This window comes from Letharia columbiana (genome assembly GCF_014066305.1).
Source record: "Letharia columbiana isolate WasteWater2 chromosome Unknown Sc0000003_s0, whole genome shotgun sequence".
Classification (NCBI taxonomy): domain Eukaryota; kingdom Fungi; phylum Ascomycota; class Lecanoromycetes; order Lecanorales; family Parmeliaceae; genus Letharia; species Letharia columbiana.
The window spans coordinates 800,951-825,713 of NW_023501039.1; the positions used below are offsets into that span (position 1 = coordinate 800,951).

Consider the following 24,763-nt stretch of genomic DNA (forward strand, 5'->3'; position numbering starts at 1 on the left):
TTTCTCTATTTTTTATAGGCAATTATTACGGATCAATCCTTCACACTCAATATATCTTTTTAATTAGGCCTTAGCGCGCCTCTCTCCGCATATATATATCTATATACTACATAGATTAAATTAATTTTATAGTAATGAAAGTAGATTAAAAACGCATAGTAAGCGATTAGAGTTCGATTTAACTTAGGGCTAGGGCTAAAATTCGATCTAACTTAGAAAAATTCAACTTTATAAATTTAATTTATAGGCCTTTACTTATTTATATAATATTATAATTAAAGAGATAATTTTTTTTTTATATTATTTAAAAGTATAATAATAAAATATATAACGTTCTTAATATCTTCGTTAAGATTATTATCTTTAAAAATTATATAATATTAATAATAGATATAATCGTTATTCTTATTTTTAAATAAATCTCTTACTTATCGAGTAAAATTATTAAATTTAATACTTTATTTTTCTAAATAATAAATAATTAAAAAATTAAATTTAAAAAAAAACTTCATCTATCTTATTTAGTAGAAGTTAAGTTATTTAAAAAATATAAAGTATTATAAATTCTTATAATTTAAAATAATTTTAATAAAATTTTCGATAGAGATATTAGCTAGCTTAGAATATTATTTCTTAAAAACTTATATTATAATTATAAATTTCTTATTATAAATATTATAAATATACTCTATAGAAGATATTATTTTAAAGAGAAATATTATAAATTTAAATATTTTATTTTTATCTTCTTATAATAAAATAGTAATAATTATAAAGTTAAATATATTTATTTCTAATTAAGTCTTTTTATTTAAATTAAAATAAGTAAGTATAAAAATAGTAGTAAAAGCTTTTTTAAGTATTTTAAAAATAAGTTATTTAGAATACTCTTAAGTCTATAAATAGATAAAGTCTTTCTTCTATTAAGTATAAATAAGATTTATTAAAAATATAATAATTTTAAAGTACTTCGTAATAAACTTTTAATAGAAATTAGCGAATCTTAGAAATATTTATATATTTTTAATATATCTAGATTTCTTTTATTAAGTAATAATCTTAATTTTCTTTATATTTATTTTTACTTTTTTCGTTATAATAATTAATTCTAGATATTTAATTTTAATAATATAAAAGTTATATTTATTAATATTAAAATAAAAATTAACTTATCGAAGTTTCTTTAATATCTTTTTTATATATTAAATATACTTATTTTTAATATTATTATAAATAAGAATATTATCTAGATAGATAGTATAGAATATATTTAAATATTCGCGTAAAATATTATTAATAAATATTTAAAAAGTAATAGATGTATTATATAATTTAAAAGAAATTATTATATATTTAAATAGATTATACTAAATAAGAAATTTAATTTTTTTCTATAATTTTTTTTTATTTTAATTTTATTAAAAATAATTATAATATTAAATTTATTATATATTCTTATCGCGTATAATTTAATAAAAGTTTTTTTAATTAATAAAAAAATATTTTAAATTAAGATAATAAGTATATTAAGAGTTTTATAGTTTATATATAATCTAAATCTCTTATTAAATTTCTTTATAATTAAAATAAATATTATATAAAAAGAAGTACTTAATCTAATATAGTCTTTCTCTAATATCTTATTAATATATTTTTTTATAATTAATATCTAATCTCTAAAAAGCCTATAAATCCTTTTTAATAATAAAATAACTTCTTTTTTAAGATATATTTTATAATTAATAAAGCGATAAAGAGAAAATTTATTAATTTTAATAGAATTTTAAATATTTAGCTATTTATAATATATTATAAAAAATTATTTTTATAATTACTTTATAATTAAAGATTTCTTTTTTAACTTATAAAAGAATTTTTTATAATTTTCTATTATAATAATTACGATATTAATAATAAAATTCGCTTTCTTATTAATAAAATTAAAAAATTATTTAAAATTTTAAAACTATATAGTAATAATTTAATTCTTAAATTTTTTAATTATTTTAATAAAGATATAAATAAAGATCTTTATTATATTCTTTTTTTAAATATAATTCTTATTATATAATTTAATTTTTTTTAAAAACTTATTATTATTCTAAATAATAATAGATTTATTATATAATAAATAGTTAGATATATAATAATTTAAATTAAATATAATAATTCTAGATTTAAAGAATATATAAGAATTATATTATTCTAATTATAATATTTCTAAAATAATATTAAATCGTTTTAATAAGATAATTAAGTATTAAAGTTTTTCTATATAATCTTTTAAAATAAATTTTATTAAGACTATATATATAATATTAAAAATAAAAATAAATTTATTATTAATTAATTATAATCTATAAGATTATATTAATATTATTTTAAATAGCTTATTTATTTTAATAAAAGATATATTTATAAAGCTTAATATTAAAGCTTTAATATTTAAAAGATAATTAATCTTAATTTATTCTATTAATATAATAATTTTTTTATAAAAATTTAATTAGCGTTTATTTTATAAAGAGATTTTAATAATAATAATATACGCGAATAGAGAGATAAAAGTAAGTATTCTTCTTATTTCTAACTCTTTAATTCTTATATATAAAGTTTCTAGATCTTTAATAACGACTTAATTAGAAATATTTAATTTTTTAATTTTTATAATAATTCGATAAAGACGTTCTTCTTTATATCGATAGCTTTTAGAATTATATTAATCTATTCTTTTATTAATAGATCTATATTTTTATATAGAGTATTATTATTATTAAAATAATATTTAATTTTTAAATATTTAAAATATCTATCTTTTTTTTAAATTCTATTTATTAATAGCTTAAGATATTTATATACTTATATATAAATTTTTTTAATAATAATATTATTATTTCTTTTAATAAAGAAAGAATTACATTAATTATTTAAGGGGATAAAGTTTTTATAATTATTATTAATTTTATTAATCTTTTTCTTATTTTTTAAATCTAACGCGTTATTAATAAGTGACTACTGGCCGAAAAGGTATGATATGGTATGGAATATTGACCTGCCATACCATACTCTGATATGGTATAGGTTATTGAGATTTGCATGATCCCATATCTGGTATGGTATAGGATCTTGGCGGGATATCCCACGGTATGGTATATCTGTGGTATTATATCATGAAATGATATATGTATGGGATATCTCCACTGGAATTTCTATATTTAGAAGTATAAGTAGCTATTCTAATCATCATTCTGGCTAATTATGGCTGTCACTACCATGGCTACCTACCATGGCTGCCCCTACCATAGCTACCACTACCAATGCCTGCCACTACTATGCCTGCCACTACCATGCCTGCCACTACCATGCCTGCCACTACCATGCCTGCCACTACCATGCCTGCCACTACCATGACTACCACTACCATGCCTGCCACTACCATGACTGGTATTATCATAGCTACCAGATGATAGTAGGCTATTTGAATAATAAATAGTGGTAGCCATGGTAGTGGTAGCTGTTAAAATATCAGGTATGTGATGTGTAGAACGGACGGATTGATTCTCCAAAACCTCTCCGGGGCCAGGTCCTAAATACAGTACAAAATCAGGTGGCTGAAGAACACGGTGGCTGGGATGCGCGGGGGCCACATTTCGACAGTAGCTATGGTAGTGATAGTCATAATAGTGAGTGATAGTCATGGTAGTGCCAGTCATGGTAGTGCCAGCCATGGGAGTGCCAGCCATGGTAGTGCCAGCCATGGGAGTGCCAGCCATGGGAGTGCCAGCCATGGGAGTGCCAGCCATGGGAGTGCCAGCCATGGTAGTATGCCAGCCATGGGGGGTAGATACGATTAGCCGTTGACCAGAATGATGATTAGAATAGCTACTTTATACTTCTAAATATAGAAATCCCAACGGGATATCCCATACATATACCATTCCATGGTATGATACCACAGATATACCATACCGTGGTATATCCCGCCAAGATCCCATACCATACAGAGGTCTACACCGAAAGTCCTACACCCGCTAAGACTCTTACGCTCAGACTTCGGATAACGCCCCATCTAAAGGGTTACCTGGATAATACGTCTAGAGTTCTTCGGAATCGCACCTAGCTCTAGCTAGGTTTCGGGGTTTATTATCCCTATTAAGGCTAAAAGAAGTACCTTAAATCCCATTATACGCTATAAGAAGATATTTTTAGGCTTTTCCTCTATAGGGCCGCTTTCCGAAAGTAGGGTTAGGGCTGCACTAGTGCGGGTGCAGGACTTTCGGTGCAGACCTCTGTACCAGGTATGGGATCATGCAAATCTCAATAACCCATACCATGCCAGAGTATGGTATCATCTTTACGATTAGAAGATAGAACTCGCTCTCTTTTAATTCTTTGAGAAAAGATAATAAGATAATATAGAGCGTAGATAGTAGAGAAAGATTAAGATTAAATATTCGAAGAGATTAATATTAAGTTTTATAAGAAAACGCGAAATATTAGATAATACGATTTTTTTTAATTCGATATATTTAACTTAGATAACTATTATTATAATAATTATTACTATTATTTATTTAATTAAATAGCTTATTATTATAATAAGTATCGTCTATATATTTAATATAATAAATACTTCTATCTTAAACTTAGATATAATTTATTTTTATTCTATTAATATATATATTTAAATAGTATTCGATATTTTAAAGACTTTAAAGTATTATAAACTCTATTATAGTTAGTGGCCGGAAAGGTATGGTATTTGATATGGAATTTAGGCAATTTTCGAGATACCATTCCAAAATAGGTAAGGGATATTTTCAATCCCACTCGGTATTTTATACATAAATTACCGTATTTTAAAATCGTCTCGTATAAAACAGACTAGCCTCGTTATAGGGCTTTAAGAATTATAAGATTCTATAAATAGAATATAAAGATATAAATTTTCAAAGAAAAGAGATAAAAGTTGAAAAATTCTAAGTCCAAAAAATTCCATACCTTTCCGGCCAGTAGACTAGTAATAATAAGATAAAAGAGAAAAAAGCGATAATAGAAATAGAAGTAATAGAAGAGATAGATAAGATAAGATAGTAGAAGAAGAGATACGATTTTTATAAAGTAACGAGTAAAGATCTATAAATTAAATTTATAATTTTTTTTTAATTAAGACTATCGAGTAAATAGATAAGCGATCTTTAATAAGCGAACTTTAATAAGCGATATTTGAATTCCTTGCGCTTTGATTACTATAAGACTAAATTTAAGAATTTATTTTTTATCTAAAAGCCTATATTTTATTCTATAATTTTAAAAAAAAATCTTAAAATTTTAATAGAAAATAAAAAAGTTATTCTAAAATTAAATAATATATATCTATTTTTTAATTAGAGAGACGCGAAAGAGCGAGATTTTAATAATTATAAACGTTAATTTATTTATTTATAATAACTTAGTCGAGGGCCTGAGGGATTGATTCTCGGGTCTGGAAAAATGAGGCTATTGTGAAGACATCGGACGGTTTCAATTCGACTGAAAACGGTGTGTCCGAGGTAGCTCTGTCATCCCATGAGTCAACCCTTTATAGGTGAGGCTCTTCGGGATATCGTTTGTGGTAGTCGTCCACCAGGTCTTGGCAATTTTCGAATTTACCGCCGTCCGCATTGTATTAGACGGTGTTATTATCGAGGCCTTCCTATTTAACTTTGTACTTAAAACGACCATAGATTATTTTGAAGGTAAGTATTTCTTTAATAACTCATTCGGTCCGACCGTTGACAGTGATATGCTTCGGCGGAGGGTTTACCTGCCTTGGTAAGGGGTTGTTTGCCGCGAGACTTAAGAGATTGGGGTGGAAGACGTTATGGATCCTCATGCTTGGTGGAAGTTTCAGACGGTATGAGGTTCCCACAAGGCCTGTAATCTTGAATGGACCGAGTCTCTTGTGGTTCAGTTTGCGGGAAGGGCGATCGGAGGTGATGTTCTTGCTGCTGAGGAAGACCTCATCGCCTACTTGAAAAGTCACCTTTTGTCGATGCTTATTAACTTATATAACCATAGCCTTCTGAGCGCGGTCTATGTTACTCCGGATATACTTGAGAACTTGTTTTATGTGGTTCGTGATATCCTCCGCCCGAGCAGTATCGAGACGCTTACGTGTGGTCTCGTAGTCGGTGGTGTTCGGGCTGAAAGTCATTCGAGGATGGAACCCCTTATTCGCGAGGAAAGGTGGGATATTAGTAGTCGATGAGGTAGTATTATTGTCGGCGAACTCGGTGATAGGTAGCTACCTTGCTTAGTCGTCCTGCATGTAGTTGCAGTATGTCCGAAGGTGACGCTTTATATTCTGATTCGCTCGCTCAGTCTGTTTATCGATTTTAGGGTGGAAGGCTGTTGATAGCTTGGCTGTAATGCCTAGTCTCTCGCAAAAAGACTTTTATATGGTAGCTATGAATTGGGGTCCTCGATCCGATATTATTGAGGCCGGTAGGCCGTGTAGGCGGAACACTTTCTTGAGTAGTAAGTTGACTGTCTTCTTAGCGGTAGTGCCTTTATCGATGTCAGAATAGGCTACGTAGTGACGTTCCTTGGTGAGCCGATCGATCGCTATTTAAATAGCGTTGTAGCCGTCGGATATGGGCAAGCCTGTGACGAAGTCGACCGATATGTCTTGTCATCGCTTCTGTGGGATTGGTAGGGGTTGCAGTAAACCATGCTCCCGATCGCGAGGCGCCTTAGCCCTCTGATAGGTATAGTAATTTTAAACGTAGGTAACTATGGTAGTCCTTATACCTCGCTAGTAGTATTCCCTTTTAAGTAGCTTATAAGTATGTATTACCTCGGGATATCCGTAGGACGGTTAATCGTACACCTCTCGAATAACATCGGTATACATGTTATCGGATACCCACAAACGGTCCTGATAGTAAAGCACCCCGTCTTGTACGGAGCATTTACTGAGAGTGATTCCTCGAAACTTGTCCTTGTTTTTGGCGATAGCCTCACGGATTTCCGTACAATACTCGTCTTCCTTGTTGGCCCCTACTACCTTGTGATAGATAGGGTCGTCGATTATTGATATTTGATCACCATCATGATTACATCGACCGGGTAGAAAGAGTATCTTATCCCGTAACATGTCAAGGACTACCCCGTGTTTGTTCATTTATGATTTTCCAACTATCATGTCGTGTTTCAATGGTGCAATTAGCATTGGACATGTTCCTTCTCGATGGCCTTCCACTGTTACCGTAGGGAGTAAACAGTGTGTAATTGGTCGTTTTGCGATCTGGCCGTCGTAACCCCTTAGTGGTTTAGGTCGTGATAGTGGGAGTGGTTCCAGATGTAGGGCCTCACATATCGCTGGGACTAGGGACTTATTTATGACTGTGTAAGCACCGGTGCATCCACTATCCATAAGAGAGTCCTGAAGTAAGTACTCCCTTCCTTGTGAAGATAGCGTGACTTGTGTGCGGAAAGGACGACGTGCCAGGGCGTCATTGGGGGTGTCTACCAGGCACACTTCATGAGTACCTCTTACCGTGACTTTGGAAGAGGCTATTCGTTTCCCGAATCTGAAGAAGAACCGTCGCTACCCGTGGTGTCGACGTTGTCGATTTCGAATTCTTCGTCTATTTCCATCGCGTGGAGTCGTACTTCCTCGAAGGCCTTTTTACCGGCCTCGGTCTGGGTAGTTATTATATAGATACTTCGATAGTAGCCTTTCTTACCGCAATTATAGCACATAGGTTCCCTTGGCTTTAGATCGGTCTTAACACTCAGGGGTGTAGTGGTTATAACCCCAGTAACAGATATAAGGCGTGCATTAGCCGTGGTTCGTATTATAGTTGACTTGACAGTAGCCTTCGTAGACTCTATATCTTTGTATCTAGCACGGTATAAGTTATTCAGTTTCCGAAGGTATTCCTTTACAGCCTTCAAGGTGGTAAAACCCCCTACGGTGTCCCATGACTCCCTCAGGTTGCTCCTCAATTTGTTTGGAAGGTAATACTCTATCATAACGGTTTCGTCAAGGTTAAGGACGGTAGCTAGTCGAATGAAGTTTAAATAGAAGTCGATGAAGGGTCGGGTCCTTTGCTGTAGAGCATGTATGTCACGCAATGCATTACTACGTCGGTCTGAGTTCTCGTAGATATCGGCCAACTCGTCCATGATCTCAGTGAAAGACTGGTACGGGTTGGTGGAGTTTCGAAGTCTTCTATGCATCGTATGTTGTGCAGCCTTACCGCCGAGTTGTGAGACTACGTAGGTTATCTTGGAGTCCTCGGTAAGGTAATGATCGCTGTTGGCCTTGAATTTCTGTTCTATTCTGGAGGACTAGTCGTCTTAGGTAGGGTCGCTACCGTCGATGAATAGAGGTGGGTCTGGGACCTTAACTGATTTCTCTTTTGAACGTCTAAGCGTGCGTTCCTCCTCGATCGGTGACAGCCGTGAGTCTTTCATTGACTGTATCTCAAGGCCATTGACTTTCCGCTGCAGGGAGGTCATGTCCTTCTGGAAGTCTCGGGCTAGTTGGTTTGCCTCCTCGGTCATTCTGTGGGCCTGGTACAAATCGTTCATGGCTAGGTCCTTTTCTATGACGACGGCGTGATACCGAGTAGTAACCTCGCGGAAATTGTCTCTCTCCTGACGAATTTCATTCAGCATAGTCATGAATTCGTCGGGTTGGTGCTTGGTCTAATGTTGTAGTTGTTGGGTACTAGCGATATCTTAAGGCGTATCTGCCGAGTCTGCCTCGTCAGGGGTATCCTCTGGTAGGACTGATACCCGTCGGAACTTTGTTTGCTCTAGTAGGGTCTTGATTTGATCTATTCTTTCGATGTTGGACTTTGCCATGGGAAAGAAGAAAGGAAGGTTCGAAATAAAGTGGAGAGGAGTTTAAATACTCCGAAAGAATGGGTGTTGAAGATATCAGATATAGTAGAGAATAATGAAGCCTCTTTAAGGCGTTTGGAAATTATTCGGTGTTAAGAATAAAAAATTTCACTATAAAGCCCGAGGTAAGGTTATTTCTTTGCGGAGGCTTAACACACTTATCTCTTGATCGTTTAAGGTGTTAAGAAGACTATAAGTGCTTTGAATAATAGCCTTTCGAGTGCACTTGCTCCGCTCAGAGGGTCCCTTATCTCGTAGAGAAGTTATATACGGGGAAGCTTGATGTGTGTTTGTGAGATGGTGTTGGCTATTTCTTTCGATTCGCTAGCCGTACGAATGGTCCAATGCCTTATTTATCTCTCGACCACTGTTTGCCGAGTCCGATTCGCTTTGAAATCGAATTACCTGTCTGATAGGCTTACTTAGAGATACGATGGCTCAACTTAATTTCTTGCCAAAGCCCCTGCCAGCGCGTTTCTTTGAATTCGTCCGCTAATACGAATGAAATGAGTGGGTTGACCTTAGTTATAGTATTAGAACCGGTACAGATGCAATATCAATGTAGGTATGTTGAATAAGATAACTAAGGTACCGAACTATGTAGGTGGGAAGGAGGCATGATATGGTAGGGGATGCCTCCGCCAAGGCCCGCTAGCCATAGGGCTGAGGGGTGTGTCAAGGGTACGCTCGTAACAGATAGTATTATATTAGAAACTTAATAATATATATAATAACTCTATATTATAATATAAAGAGAATACTATTTATATAAAATTATTATAAGTATAGATTTTATAATAAGATAGAAAGATTAAAAGATCTTAATATATTAAGTCTAATTAAATTATAATATAAGTAAGATTAATAAGATTATTAAAATTATAATACTATAATTATATCTAATATTCTTCTATATAGAGTCTTAAGAGTAGATTAAAAATTAAGAATCTTAGAGATATATTAGCTATAGTATTTAAATTAATTATTAATATACTACTTTATAACTCTATTCTCTTTATAAATAATTATTTTATTAAATCTAAGCTAATTATAACTTTAAAAGATAGAGGAATTATAATATATAAAATTATAAAGCTAAATTAATTAGATCTCTTAAAATTACTTATAGAGATGAAATAAGTCTTTATAAGAAATATTTCGTACGGAGTTCTCGCTATAGTAATTAATATATATAAAAGAATAAGATAGAGCTAAGTTTAAAAATCTTAAATTTATATATATAGCTAATTATAAATTTAGAATTACTACGCTCTTTAATTAGATTAACTAAGTTATCGCGGATAAATAAATTAGCGTCTATAATTATTAAACGTTCGTAATTATTAAAAAAATAGATGTACGTTATTAACATATAGAATAACTTTTTTATTTTCTATTAAAATTTTAAGATTTTTTTTTTTAAATTATAGAACGAAATGTGGGCTTTTAGATAAAAAAAGAATTTTTAAATTTAGTCTTATAATTATTAAAGCGCAAGGAATTCAAATATCGCTTATCAAAGTTCGCTCACCAAAGATCGCTCGACAGCCGGACAGCCCTAATTAAAAAACAGGTATACATTATTTAATTTTAGAATAACTTTTTTGTTTTCTATTAAAATTTTAAGATTTTTTTTTTCAAATTATAGAACGAAATGTGGGCTTTTAGAGAAAAAAAGAATTCTTAAATTTAGTCTTATAATTATTGAAGCATAAGGAATTCAAATATCGCTTATTAAAGATCGCTCCTCGATAGCCCTGATTAAAAAAATGATTATGAATTTAATTTATAGGCCTTTACTCGTTTAGAATAATATGTTAATAGTAGTCTAATAAGATAATAATCTTATTTTAATCTTAATTACTATATATAATATAAGAGAGATTAATAACTCTATCTTTAAAAAGAGAAAATATTCTAATAAGACTAGTATAAATAGTTATATAATTCTATCTACTTTTAAAGAGAATAATTAGAATATATAAGAGAAGAAGTTTTAAGTTTTTAAGCTTTTCTACTACTATAATAAGTATATAGAGAAAATTAATCGATTTAATATTTTAATAGCTATATATTCTTTTTAGCGAGCTTATAATTAAAATTAAATATCTCTACTTTATTAATATTTAGATAAAAGTCTTTTAAATGCTTTTAAGCTCTATAAACTAATAAAAACGTTTCGTTAAGAGTATTAGAAGTTTCTCGAGCTAATAGTAATAGAATTAATTAAAGAAGACAGAGAAGATATTCGATCTCGACCGCCTTTCACTTTAATTATTACTCTATCGAAATTATTACGAGATAATTATAATTAATAAGATTTAAATACTATTCGATAGTATCTTATATATCGTTTAAACGTTTAGAAGAGACGTTTTAATAGAGAAATTAGTAATAATAATAGAAGAGTATTAAAGATTAAAGGGGAATACGCTATATATAAAATCTCTTTATATTATAAAGAGAATTATATAAAACGATTTCATAATAGAATAAATTAAATAGAGTTTATAGAATGGATTTAAACTATTAAGTATAGATTATATAGTAGTTATAAAGTGGTAGTATTAATAATAATAATAGAAATCGCATTTATTACCTTCGGGCGGTTTATTAGAGACTTAATAGTATATATATAATAACTCTATATTATAGTATAAAGAGAATACTATCTATATAGAATTATTATAAGTATAGACTTTATAATAAGATAGAAAGATTAAAAGGCCTTAATACGCTAAGTTTAATTAGGCTATAATATAAGTAAGATTATAAGATTATTAAAATCGTAATATTATTTTCTTCTTTAATTTAAAGTTTCGATAACGACTATTTATATAGTAGATATCGATTTTATAAAAAGTATATTTAGATATATATAGAGTAATATTCTTAGATATATTAACTTAATATTTCGTTATAGAATTAAGATCTTTTTATAAATTAATATAATTATTATAGATTAGTAGCGCTAATAAAGAAAATTATTTTAAAAATCTTTTAAATAATAAATAAGAATTAACGATCTTAAAGTGATAATAATAAAAGTCTACTACTAGATTCGAATATTCTACTATATTTATAAATAATTATTAAAATAAATCTTTCTCGATCTTAAAGCCTTTAGTTCTAATTTTATATATTAGATATTTCCTTTTACTAATTAAGAAATTATTCTTTTATTTATTTAATTTAAATTAAACTATTTCTTTAATATTATAGATTTTATCTTCTTTATTAATATTAATAAATAATAATAAAAACTCGATTTATTCTAATAGTAAGTTATTATTATTAAGATATAATAGCTATAAATAAAAGATAAAGTAAATATTATTTATAAAAATTAAGAGTTTTAATTTATAAGCGAAATTATTTAAAGCTTTAATAATTTTAAATAATTCGAAATTTTTATAATTTAATAATTTATTAGAATATATTAGTAAAGGCCTATGAATTAAATTTATGGAGTTGGATTTTTCTAAGTCAAATGAAGTTGGATTTTTTCAAGTTAAATGGAATTTTAGCTCTAGTCCTAAGTCGAATCGAACTCTAATCGCTTGCTATGCGTTTTTGACCTACTTCTACTACTACGAAATTGATTTAATCTATGTAGTATATAGGTATATATGTACGGAGAGAGGCGCGCTAAGGCCTAATTAGAAAGGTGTAATAATTGCCTATAAAAAAAGAGAAAGGCTATGTTCTTATGGCAAGAAGTATCGAAATATCGGAAAGAAATGGAGACAACCGTGCCAATTAGTGGTGTGAATCCCACAATATCTCCTGCCGCAGTGAAATTTTTCGAATAATGAAATAGCTGTAGACATCGGACGGTTTCAATTCGTCCAAATATGCATCGTTCCGGAGTGATGATTTGATGTGGAACAGTGGAGAGCATATGACGTGGGATCTTGGAGAGCTGAGCCGTGTTCTTGGTGCTGGGGCCCTTGTTGCCGCTTGGTTTCTCCGCAGTGTTCTCCGCATTTGCCTGTTGTAATTCCTCCTCTTACTCCTTAATGTAGTGGGGATAACAGGCTAAATTGCAGTGGTGTTCTCCGCTTACTAAGTGATAATTTGATATGGAACCGTGGAGAGCATATGACGTGGGATCTTGGAGAGCTAAGCCGTGTTCTTGGTGCTGGGGGCCTTATTGCCGCTTGGTTTCTCCGCAGTATTCTCCGCATTCGCCTGCTGTATTAACTTCTCTTGCACTGGCTGAGTGGATTAATATGAGATCGTGGAGAGTAGACCTATTGTGTCACTGCTACTGATAACTATCTCCGCAATATTCTCCGCAGTATTCTCCGCATTCGCCTATTATAGATCCTCCTCTTATTTAACTAAGTGCGAGGGTATCGAGGATAAATGTATTCATATTGGTAGAATTGGTAGAATTAATAGAATTGGTAGAATTAATAGAATTAATAGAATTAATAGAATGATGAAAGAAGAATAATTACATAAATAGGTGGAAGGATTATTATTCGATCCCGGACGCGTTTAATATAACTATAATATTTGAATATTAGTTTAATCTATCTATCGCTGACTTAAGAGAAGTATATAGAAGAGAACGTATCCGTTCGGGCTCTTTTTAAGAGTCTTTTAATACGTTTATAAGCAATAGTAAATAGCTATTAAGCTCGCTTACGGCCTCGATTATCAACAGTAGCGAATTCGCTAAGAAGTAGTCTAAAGACGTTAGTAGAGGCTCTAAGAGGCGAGTAAAAGGGGTATATATATCTAAACCGAACGCGTTTAATATAACTATAATATTTGAATATCAGTTTAACCCACCTATCGCTAGCTTAGAAAGAGAAGAACGTATCTATTTAAACTCTTTTTAAGAACTTTCTAACGCGTTTATAAGCAGTAGTAGATAGCTATTAAGCTCGCTTATAACCTCGATTATTAATAGTAGCGAATTCGTCGAGAAATAATCTAGAGGCGTTAATAAGGGGCTCTAATTAGACGAGAGGTATCGAAGATAATTATATTTATATTAATGAAATTAATAGAATTAATAGAATTAATAGAATTAATAGAATAGTAAAAGAATAATAAATAGGTGAAAGAATTATTATTCGATCTCGAATACGTCTAATATAATTAATATAACTACTATATTTAAATATTTATTTAATTTACTAATAGTAGATTAAACTTTATAATTTTTATAGCGTTAGAAAGCGTAAAGCGAGTTTTATAATTTAAGAAATTATAAAGTAATTATATATATTATAAGCTGAGTACTTTAAAGTATAAAACTTCTATATATAAATTTTTAATAAGAAAGCTTAAAAAGGACTATCGAGTTAACTTAGCCGATCTAATTAAAGAGCGTAGCGAACTCGAATTTATAATTAACTATATATATAAATTTAAGATTTTTAAGCTTAGCTCTATCTTATTCTTTTATATATATTAATAATTTTAATATTTCTTTTATTAAATATAATTATATTTTAAATTTTAAATTTTAATATTAAAAATTAATAGCGATTAGCTTATTTCTTTTATAAAGCTTATAATTATTTAAGTTAACTTTTTAAATAATTTTTTATAATATTTAATTTCTTAATAAACTTATTATCTAATTTAATATCTCTTTTTACTTTTTAATTAATAAATTAATCTTAAAAGAAAAAGAATTCTATATCTAAATAGAAAATATATTTTTCAATAAAAAGAAATAATAATATATTTAATAAGGTATTCTTATCGAAGTTAGCTTCGAACTCTATTATTAATAATAAATTTATTTAATTATCTTAATTATAATTAATATAAGCTTTAAAATATTATTTTAGAATAGCGTTAGCGTTCTTTATTTATTTATTAATTTTAAAATAAAACGTAGTAAAGAGCTTAAGTTTAATTTTAATTCTTTTATATAGTCTTCTTTAGAAATATATTATAAATTAAATATCTTAATCGAAGATAATAATAATATTTTTTTTCTCGCTATATAAATTCGATAAAGATTTAAATTACTATCTTTATTTTTAAGAAATTTAAGAAAATAAATTTCTTTTTTTTATTAAGTCTATTTATAATTATTATAATATATTAATAAAAGCGCTTATATTTAAGATAGATAGATAATAATATAATAAAGTTAATAAAAATATCTTATTAATATTATTCGAAAATAAGAAGAAATTTAAAAAGATCTTATTTACTCTTTTTATAAGTTTTAGATTTTTTATAGATATAATAGCTCTTAATATAATAAGTAATAGAATTTATTATTCTTAACTAATAGTAGTATTTATTTAATTTATTATAAATTAATAATTTATTAGCGTAGCCTTTAGATAAAGAGTTATAAATATCTCTAATAATCTTAATTTATAATTCGAGAATATCTAATATATATAATCTATTATTAATATATAATAATCTATTATAAAAATAATAATTACTTAATTTTAATTTAAGATTATTTTTAATTATTTTAAATAATAGCTTTCTTTATTTAAATATCTTTAATTATATAATTTCTTAAATAATATTATTATAATTATAAATATTTTTTATTTAATATAATAATTTAAAAGTATTAATAATAGAGATTTCTCTTAATTCTTCTAAAAACTTCTTTTAAGAAATCTTTATTAAGATCTCTAATAGTAATTTTTTATTAGACTTCTTACTATTAATATTATCTTATTTATTTTATTTATATAATATTATAATTAAAGAGATAATATTTTTTTTTATATTATTTAAAAATATAATAATAAGATATATAACGTTTTTAATACCTTTATTAAGATTATTATTTTTAAGAATTATACGATATTAATAATAAATATAATTCTTATTCTTATTTTTAAATATATCTCTTACTTATTAAATAAGATTATTAAATTTTAAAAAAAAACTTCGCTTATTTTACTTAGCGAAAATTAAATTATTTAAAAAATATAAAATATTATAAACTCTTATAATTTAAAATAATTTTAATAAGATTTTTAATAAAAATATTAGCTAATTTAGAATATTATTTTTTTAAAACTTATATTATAATTATAAATTCTTTATTATAAATATCGTAATTATACTCTATAGAAGATATCTTTTAAAGAGAAATATTATAAATCTAAATACTTTATTTTTATTTTCTTATAATAAAATAATAATAATTATAAAATTAAACGTATTTATTTTTAATTAATTTTTTTTATTGAAATTAAAATAAATAAGTATAAAAATAGTAGTAAAAGCTTTTTTAAGTATTTTAAAAGCGAGTTATTTAAAGTATTTTTCAATTTATAAATAAATAAAGTCTTTCTTCTATTAAATATAAATAAAATTTATTAAGAGTATAATAATTTTAAAATATCTTATAATAAACTTTTAATAGAAATTAGCGAATTTTAGAAATATTTATATATCTTTAATATATCTAGATTTCTTTTATTAAGTAATAATTTTAATTTTCTTTATATCTATTTTTATTTCTACTTTATTTATTATAATAATTAATTTTAAATATTTAATTCTAATAATATAAAAATTATATTTATTAATATAAAGATAAAGGCTAGCTTATTAAAGTATCTTTAATATCTTTTCTATATACTAAATATATTTATTTTTAATATTATTATAGATAAGAATATTATCTAAATAGATAATAGATAATATAAAATATATCTAAATATTTATATGAAATATTATTAATAAATATTTAAAAAGTAATAGAAATATTATATAATTTAAAAGATATTTTTATATATTTAAATAAACTATATTAAGTAAGAAATATAATTTTTTTATTAATTTCTTTTTATTTTAATTTCGTTAAAAGCGGCTATAATATTAAATTTATTATATATTCTTATTATATATAATTTAATAAGAGTCTTTTAAATTAATAAAGTAGTATTTTAATTAAGAATAATAAATATATTAAAAGCTCTATAATTTATATATAATCTAAATTCTCTATTAAGCTTCTTTATAATTAGAATAAATATTATATAAAAAAAAAATTAATCTAATATAGTTATTCTCTAATATTATATTAATATACTTCTTTATAATTAATATTTAATCTCTAAAAAGCTTATAAGCCTTTTTTAATAATAAATTTTTTTTTTAAAATATATTTTATAATTAATAAAGTAATAAGAGAAAAGTTTATTAATTTTTATAGAATTTTAAATATCTAATTATTTATAATATATTATAAAAATTTATTTTTATAACTATTCTATAATTAAAGATTTCTTTTTTAATTTATAAAAGAATTTCTTATAATCTTTTATTATAATAGCGATATTATTAATAGTAAACTTCGCTTTCTTATTAATAAAATTAGAAAATTATTTAAAATCTTAAAATCATATAATAATAATTTAATTTTCTAATTTTTTAATTATCTTAATAAAGATATAAATAAAAATTTTTATTATATTCTTTTTTAAATATAATCTTTATTATATAATTTAAATTCTTTTTTAAAAATTTATTATTATTCTAAATAATAATAGATTTATTATATAATAAATAATTAAATATATAATAATTTAAATTAAATATAATAATTCTAAATTTAAAGAATATATAAGAATTATATTATTTTAATTATAATATTTCTAAAATAATATTAAATTATTTTAATAAGATAATTAAGTATTAAAGTTTTTCTATATAATTCTCTAAAATAAATTTTATTAGAATTATATATATAATATTAAGAATAGAGATAAATTTATTATTAATTAATTATAATCTATAAAATTATATTAATATTATTTTAAATAGCTTATTTATTTTAATAAAAGATATATTTATAAAGTTTAATATTAAAGTTTTAATATTTAAAAAATAGTTAATTTTAATTTATCTTATTAATATAATAATTTTTTTATAAAAGTTTAATTAGCGTTTATTTTATAAAGAGATTTTAATAATAATAATATACGCGAATAGAGAGATAAAAGCGAGTATTCTTTCTATTTCTAACTCTTTAATTTTTATATATAAAGCTTTTAGATCTCTAATAACGATTTAATTAGAAATATTTAATTTTTTAATTCTTATAATAATTTAATAAAGATATTCTTCTTTATATCGATAACTTTTAGAATTATATTAATCTATTCTTTTATTAATAAATCTATATTTTTATATAAAATATTATTATCGTTAAAATAATATCTAATTTTTAAGTATTTAAAGTTTTTTTTTTAAATTCTATTTATTAATAGCTTAGAATACTTATATTTTTATATATAAATTTTTTAATAATAATATTATTATTTCTTCTAATAGAGAAAGAATTATATTAATTATTTAAGGGAATAGACTTTTTATAATTATTACTAGTTTTATTAATCTTTTTCTTACTTTTTAAATCTAACGCGTTATTAATAGTTTAGAGATTTATATTTAATACTTATAGAAAAATAATTAATTCTTAAAAAGTATTAAAAAAATATTTTAAAATCTAATATTTTAGACGTATAGAGATTAATTATTTTAAATTAAATATTTTATAAATTTTAATAAATTTTAAAAAGAGTAATAGCTATAGAGAATTATATATAAAAATTCTTAAATAATTTCTTTTTATATATTATTTTTATATTAAATTTAAAATTAAATATCTTAATATCTAATTAAATAATCTTATTATATATTTTAAATATATTATCTAATTTATTAATTATTTCTTAAATAATTTAATATAAATTTAAGATATTTTTATTTATTTTTATTTTAATAATATTATATATAGTAAACTTATAATAATCTTATATATAATTAATTTTTTTAAATTTAATAAAAAAGATTATAATATTTTATTTAAATTTCGCTTTAAGATATTAACGCTAGCTATTCTACTTATCTTAATTATTAATATTATAAAAATTCGAGATATTAAAATATTATTTATTTAATTTTATACTCTTTATATAATTTATAATAAAGATATAATATAAATTTTAATAAATATTATTAATAGAAATATTTAACTAATAAGATATAATCTCTATATCTTTCTTATCGAAGTTTTTTAAATTAATTAATATATAAGATTATTACTTCTTTAGCTATTACTCTTTATATTTTAAATCTTACTTAAATTTTTTATTTTCTTTAATAAGTTTTATAGTATTAATATAATATTTATTATATAAATCTTAAAGTTTATTATTAATTTCTTACTTATAGAATAATTAGTTATTATTATTATTTAGCTAGATAATAATTATTAATATCTCTATCTTAGCTTAAACGATATTATAATTAAATTCTTTATTTTATTATTAAAATATCTTAATATTATAATTAATAATTCGAAAGTTTTCTATTAATATTTTTAATTTATTATATTAAGTATTAAAAGTTTTAATAGCGCTTTTTATAAAATTCTATAAGTTAATAATAAAGATAAAGATTATAATTAACCTTTTTTAATAATATTTATAAATTATACTTTAATATAACTTAAATTAAAATTAATAATATATCTTCTAAAGATAGAACGCTTTTTCTCATTATCTATAAATAATTTAACTTTATTAATATTTAAGATTTTCTTATTAAAATTCTTAAATTCTTCTAAATAATAATATATTTTTAAATTAATTATAAAAATTTAAATTTAAAAAAAATTTAAAATTAAAAAAAAAAGAAAAAAAAATAATAAAAAAAAAAAAAAAAAAAAAAAAAAAAAAAAAAAAAAAATAATTTTTTTTAAAAAAAAAAAAAATTTTTAAAAAATAATAAAAAAAAAAAAAAAAAAATTATTTAAAAAAAAAAAAAATATATTTTAAAAAAATTTTAAAAAATAAAAAAATTTAAATAAAAAAAATTAATAAATAAAAAAAAAATAAAATAAAAAAAAAAAAAAAAAAAAAAAAAAAAAAAAAAAAATAAAAAAAAAAAAAAAAAAAAAAAAAAAAAAAAAAAAAAAAAAAAAAAAAAAAAAAAAAAAAAAAAAAAAAAAAAAAAAAAAAAAAAAAAAAAAAAAAAAAAAAAAAAAAAAAAAAAAAAAAAAAAAAAAAAAAAAAAAAAAAAAAAAAAAAAAAAAAAAAAAAAAAAAAAAAAAAAAAAAAAAAAAAAAAAAAAAAAAAAAAAAAAAAAAAAAAAAAAAAAAAAAAAAAAAAAAAAAAAAAAAAAAAAAAAAAAAAAAAAAAAAAAAAAAAAAAAATTATATTAAGAATTTAAATAAAGTCGATATAGTTAGATAGAATAAAGAATATAGTATAATTTATCTTCTTAAAAATCTTCTTAATTTTCTTAATTTTCTAGTTACTAAATACGTTTAATAAGAGTTTCTTCGATCGCATTTAATAAGAATTCTATCAACCTAAAAACATCAGACGAAAGCCGAGTAGGCGAAATTTCGAGCCCGGGAGTGTCCGCATTTCACGCTGCAGAGACCCCTATTCGGGCCTATATCGGGCCCCGTAGGGCCCCCGAAGGAATAATTCTTAATAATACGGTATCTACGCAACGGGGCAATGGACCCCGAAACGGGGCGAGACGGGGTAGGCTTCGGGGGTCAAACCCCGCCTCGAGCCCCGCTCCGTTACGCAGCGTAATAATACCGTCATCAATAATCGAGTTGACGACTACTACTAGACGTTTAGTAAGATTAAGCCTATTACTACCGCTACCGCTATCTATCAGATCGTCTTATATTAGAAAGCTATTATTTAAAATCCTCGTCAAATTATATCCCAAGCAATGGCAGATTACCGAATCATACCACATTTTTCGGTGTGATTTAGTGTCGGGGTATGATTCGGTAAGGATTCGTACTTTCGGGGTATGATTCGGTAATTTGCCCGATATAATTCCATCAGCTGCTGTGCAAGATTGGAGCTTCCGCTTATTATTATTGTCAAAAAAAAACGTATCATCCATTTCGCCGTCTTTCACACCAATAACCACTATAATATGGCAACTGTACTGAAGAAGACGGTCTTGATCACGGGCTGCAGCACCGGCGGCATCGGCTGGGCCATGGCCAAGAACTTTCACCAGCGGGGGTTTTATGTCTTCGCTGTAGCGCGTAATCCCTCCAAGACGGCCGACCTCGCCGAGCTGAGCGACATCGAGATCCTCGAGCTAGACGTGACCGTCCCAAAGACCATCGCGCACTGCAAGGAGATAGTCGCGAAACGCACGGGCGGGCGCCTCGACGTCCTGGTGAACAACGCCGGCGTCGAATTCAACAGTCCACTGCTGGACACCGACGTCGCCGAGGCGAAGAGGCTGTACGACGTCAACGTCTGGGGCCCTCTCGCCATGGTCCAGGCGTTTGCGCCCCTGCTTATCGAGGCCAAGGGAGTTGTCTTCAACCAGAGCTCCATCGACGGGGCTCTGAACATGGTGTGGGCGGGTAAGTCTCCGTCGGCCAGCGCTTCCAACTCTCTCTCTCTCTCTCTCTCCCCTGGGCAGTCAGGCTAACCCGGCGACGCGCGCGCGCTCTCGATCAGGCATTTTCGCCAGTTCCAAGTCCGCCGTAGCGCGCATGTCGGAAACCCTACGGGTCGAGCTCGAGCCGCTGGGCGTGCGCGTCGTGACGTCCATGTGCGGGTCCGCCGACACGCCCATGTTTGGTAAGCCCGGTGGTCCCATGGACCTGCCCGAGACGTCGTACTACCACGGCATCCAGGACGCGGCGTGGAAGGAGCGGATGGACCACCAGCGCCAGGCTACGAACGTCGATGTGCTCGCCGAAAAGCTGGTTAAGGATATCCTCGGCGGGGCTAGGGGCGTCATCTGGCACGGGGCGTTTGCTCCGTCGGTGCGGTGGGCGAGCTGGCTGAACGTTACGTGGTTGCTGGATAGATTGATCAACTCGGCACGGGGCTTAAGTCAGGTTAAACGATTCTAGGGAAGGGGGTGAATAGGGTGGTGAACGACCTCAAAGGTAGCTTGAATCGTTTGCCTCGGTTGTGTCTCTGTACATTAATTTCAAACCCAAAGTTCGGGCCACGGTCTTACATGAAATTAGACGTTTGTGATTTTTTAGATATCGACGACATTAATGCATATCGAGAGTTAAACATTAAACTTAGAAAGTCTAAATGAAAGAGTTTGTTGACAACTTATTTAGTCCCCTTTATACCTTTTTACTTTCACTAAAAGAAGGAAGTACACAGCGAGGTATTACATTAAAATCATTAAATCAGATTACGTGCGTGCTATTAAACCATCAAGGATAATTAGTATCAGATAACATTTTTCAGTTCGAGCCAATAAAGGACTACGTTGAACCTGGGTGTCCGCACACAACAAGAAAGATCATCTACCAATCTAGGTACTAAACCGAATTCCCCTCATCGTCTTGGCACGCGGCAAGCGGAACCGCGAGGTACCTCTCTTATCATACACGCACACAGTGGCTTATTTTCTCAGCATAACTTCCAACAGCGCCGACTGCCCCTGCGCGTGCACCCTCTTCAGCTCGAGCCTCTCGTCGGCCGCCCGGAACAGGGTCTCCCACTCGGCGCGGGTGCGCTCCTTGGCGCCCAGTCCCACCAGCATCATGATGTCCTGCCGACGCATCGCGCGCTCCTCGTGCAGCGGCGTCCCGTCACCCAGGCACGGCAGCACCCTGTCGCTGATGAGGCTGGGCGTTCCCGCGGGGCGCGGCCTCGAGGCCGGGCACGAGCGCGCGGAGGATGGCCGTCGAGTCGGCGTTGGCCCAGTTGTGGAAGACGTGGCGGAGGAAGAAGGCCGCGACGGAGTTGCCGCCGAGCTGCTGCGGCTGGAAGAAGTCGTGCGTGCTGCTGCAGTTCGATGCGGCTGGCCACGGCCGGGTCCTCCTTGGCGAGGATGCGCTGGCCCTGGGCGAGCATTTTCTTGCTGTCCTGAATACGGAAGGAGAGGTGCGGGAACCGGCGCGCCAGCGCGATCGAGACGTGTCCGCTGCCGCCGCCCACGTCGACCACTGTGCCCCTTAGGGTGTCCCATAGAAACATATCACCGAGTGTGCTAGATTTGCGGTCGACTGAGGGGTCAGGTCTTAGCCATTGTATTGCGGTCAAAGAAGAAGGTTCCAGACTTGCTGGTTGAAACACCCGCCATGGCCTTGGCAAACCGAGTAGCGTGCTCTGAGTTTTTCTCGTAGTACTCAAACATGGTCGTACCCAGACGCGTCGTAAAGGGTGAATGGACGAGGTCAGAGACTTGAGAGGACGCCTTGATGCAGTCGGCCGTCGAAGGAGGCGGACTTGAACATATCATCCATTCTGCGCGTCAACCACGTAAGTTCTTGTAAATGAAAAGCTCTTGGAGACGTGATGGGGAAGGGGGAAAGGAAGCTCACGAATATTGTCCGAGCCCTATCAGGTTCTCGTCCCGCCCAAAGGCCGCGCTACTTGCCGTGTGTGCGAACCAGCCGTCCTTGACCTCCCGGAAGATGCGATGCGTGCATAGGAACCTCAGCACCTGCCGCGCTCGACCTGCGTCCATGCCCGCTTGCCGGGCGACGTCTTCTACGGCGACGCTCTCTGCTTCCGCCACGGGCACAATGGTGAAGAAGCCAAACTCAAAGGCGACCTGGAGGGCGGCCAGGTCGTTGCTCGAGCCGATCAGGCTGCGCATCGTGGTCCGCGGGCCGACGACGAGCAGGCGTAGATCGTCGAGCGAGGCCACGAGTCCGCTGCGCAGGGCGGCATATTCGGGTGTGTCGGGCAGCTCGGGCAAGTCAGGCGAAAAGTTGGGAGCGGGAAGGTTCTGGGAGGCGAGCAGCGTCTTGATATTGGGCACGTGGTTCACAATGTCCAGCGCAAGAGCGAGAATGTCGGTGGAAAAGAGGGTCCCATTCTTGTTGCCATTGGTGACGACGCCCATGGTTACGTCGGTGTGCTGAGTTAAGCGTGTAAGGTGCGTCGTTGTTACTTAGGGTATAAACTTTTCACTTAAGGCAAATCTTCTACCCCTTCAATAGTATCGTCTTTAAATATTACCCTCCTTATTCTTACGATGCCATTATTCTCAAATATCAGGTTCGCCTCTAGATTGGTTCCCCGGGCTATAAAACCTCGGTTAAGCATCAAAGGGGTTCCTGCATGGAGGAATACGTAGGCAGCCCCACGTGAAGCTGATGCCCGAGCATCGCAGGCGCATTTACCGATAAAGACCGAGGCAACACATCGCCGTGAGCTGACCGCATTAGTAAAGAGCCTGTAGATATCAGAGGTGTCCTAGAAGGTAATACCGATGTCCGCAGCGCGCGTAAACACCTCGAAGCACTAGGCCTCGTCGTCTTTTTCGCTATTAGAGGTGTAGTTAAAGGATATACCTATGCCGCTAAGATCGATGGCTAAGACCAGGTCGTTAGCGGCCACCATTCTAACATGTGTAAGGGAACGTATGTTTCAAGATACAAAAGGATTTACGTATCTAAGTCTTGTAAGTCTAGTACAGTCGGGCGATGATCGTGATAACTTACTTTAAATACCTAAGCGATCGTCATTAGCTTTCCTACTTAGGCAAGTTAACGCACTTAATAGAATTATTATTAAATATAATTTTAATAGAATAAATTAATTTTCTATTATTAGATAGATTTAGATTTATAAATTAAATTTATAAAAAGTAATAGATAAGTTTTTAATAAGTAATATTTAAATTTCTTATCTTTAAATAATTATAAGATTAAATTTTTAAATTTTTAAATTATTAAAATACGTAAATTACGTATTATAAGTTTTAAAAAAAATTATAAGATTTTAATAGAAAATAATTAAATAATTAAATAATTAAAAGTAGAAAGAGAGATTTTAATAATTATAATAATTTATTTATTTATTTATAATATTTAATTAAAAAGTATAATAACTTTAAATTTATAATTAATCAGTATATATAAAAGAATAAGATAGGG

The 24,763-nt window shown here is 29.0% G+C and overlaps 5 protein-coding genes across 5 annotated transcripts; 1 reads left to right on the forward strand and 4 right to left on the reverse strand.

The window, feature by feature from the left end:
* Nucleotides 1–6,859: 6,859 nt before the first annotated feature.
* HO173_001723 (uncharacterized protein) lies at nt 6,860–7,138 on the reverse strand (the record flags this gene model as incomplete). The annotated part of the gene is made up of 1 exon (XM_037303660.1): nt 6,860–7,138. One exon carries the CDS (start codon nt 7,136–7,138, stop codon nt 6,860–6,862), a length of 279 nt encoding a protein of 92 aa, XP_037169382.1.
* Nucleotides 7,139–7,557: 419 nt separating this feature from the next.
* HO173_001724 (uncharacterized protein) lies at nt 7,558–8,673 on the reverse strand (the record flags this gene model as incomplete). Its single annotated transcript, XM_037303661.1, has 2 exons — nt 7,558–8,337; nt 8,392–8,673. 2 exons carry the CDS (start codon nt 8,671–8,673, stop codon nt 7,558–7,560), a joined length of 1,062 nt encoding a protein of 353 aa, XP_037169383.1.
* A 12,147-nt stretch (nt 8,674–20,820) lies between these two features.
* HO173_001725 (uncharacterized protein) lies at nt 20,821–21,763 on the forward strand (the record flags this gene model as incomplete). Its single annotated transcript, XM_037303662.1, has 2 exons — nt 20,821–21,265; nt 21,363–21,763. 2 exons carry the CDS (start codon nt 20,821–20,823, stop codon nt 21,761–21,763), a joined length of 846 nt encoding a protein of 281 aa, XP_037169384.1.
* Nucleotides 21,764–22,275: 512 nt separating this feature from the next.
* On the reverse strand, nt 22,276–22,845 carry HO173_001726 (uncharacterized protein; the record flags this gene model as incomplete). The annotated part of the gene is made up of 1 exon (XM_037303663.1): nt 22,276–22,845. The coding sequence occupies one exon, from the start codon at nt 22,843–22,845 to the stop codon at nt 22,276–22,278; it is 570 nt and encodes a 189-aa protein (XP_037169385.1).
* A 208-nt stretch (nt 22,846–23,053) lies between these two features.
* Nucleotides 23,054–23,727, reverse strand: HO173_001727 (uncharacterized protein; the record flags this gene model as incomplete). The annotated part of the gene is made up of 2 exons (XM_037303664.1): nt 23,054–23,123; nt 23,201–23,727. The coding sequence occupies 2 exons, from the start codon at nt 23,725–23,727 to the stop codon at nt 23,054–23,056; spliced, it is 597 nt and encodes a 198-aa protein (XP_037169386.1).
* Between the last annotated feature and the right edge of the window lie 1,036 nt (nt 23,728–24,763).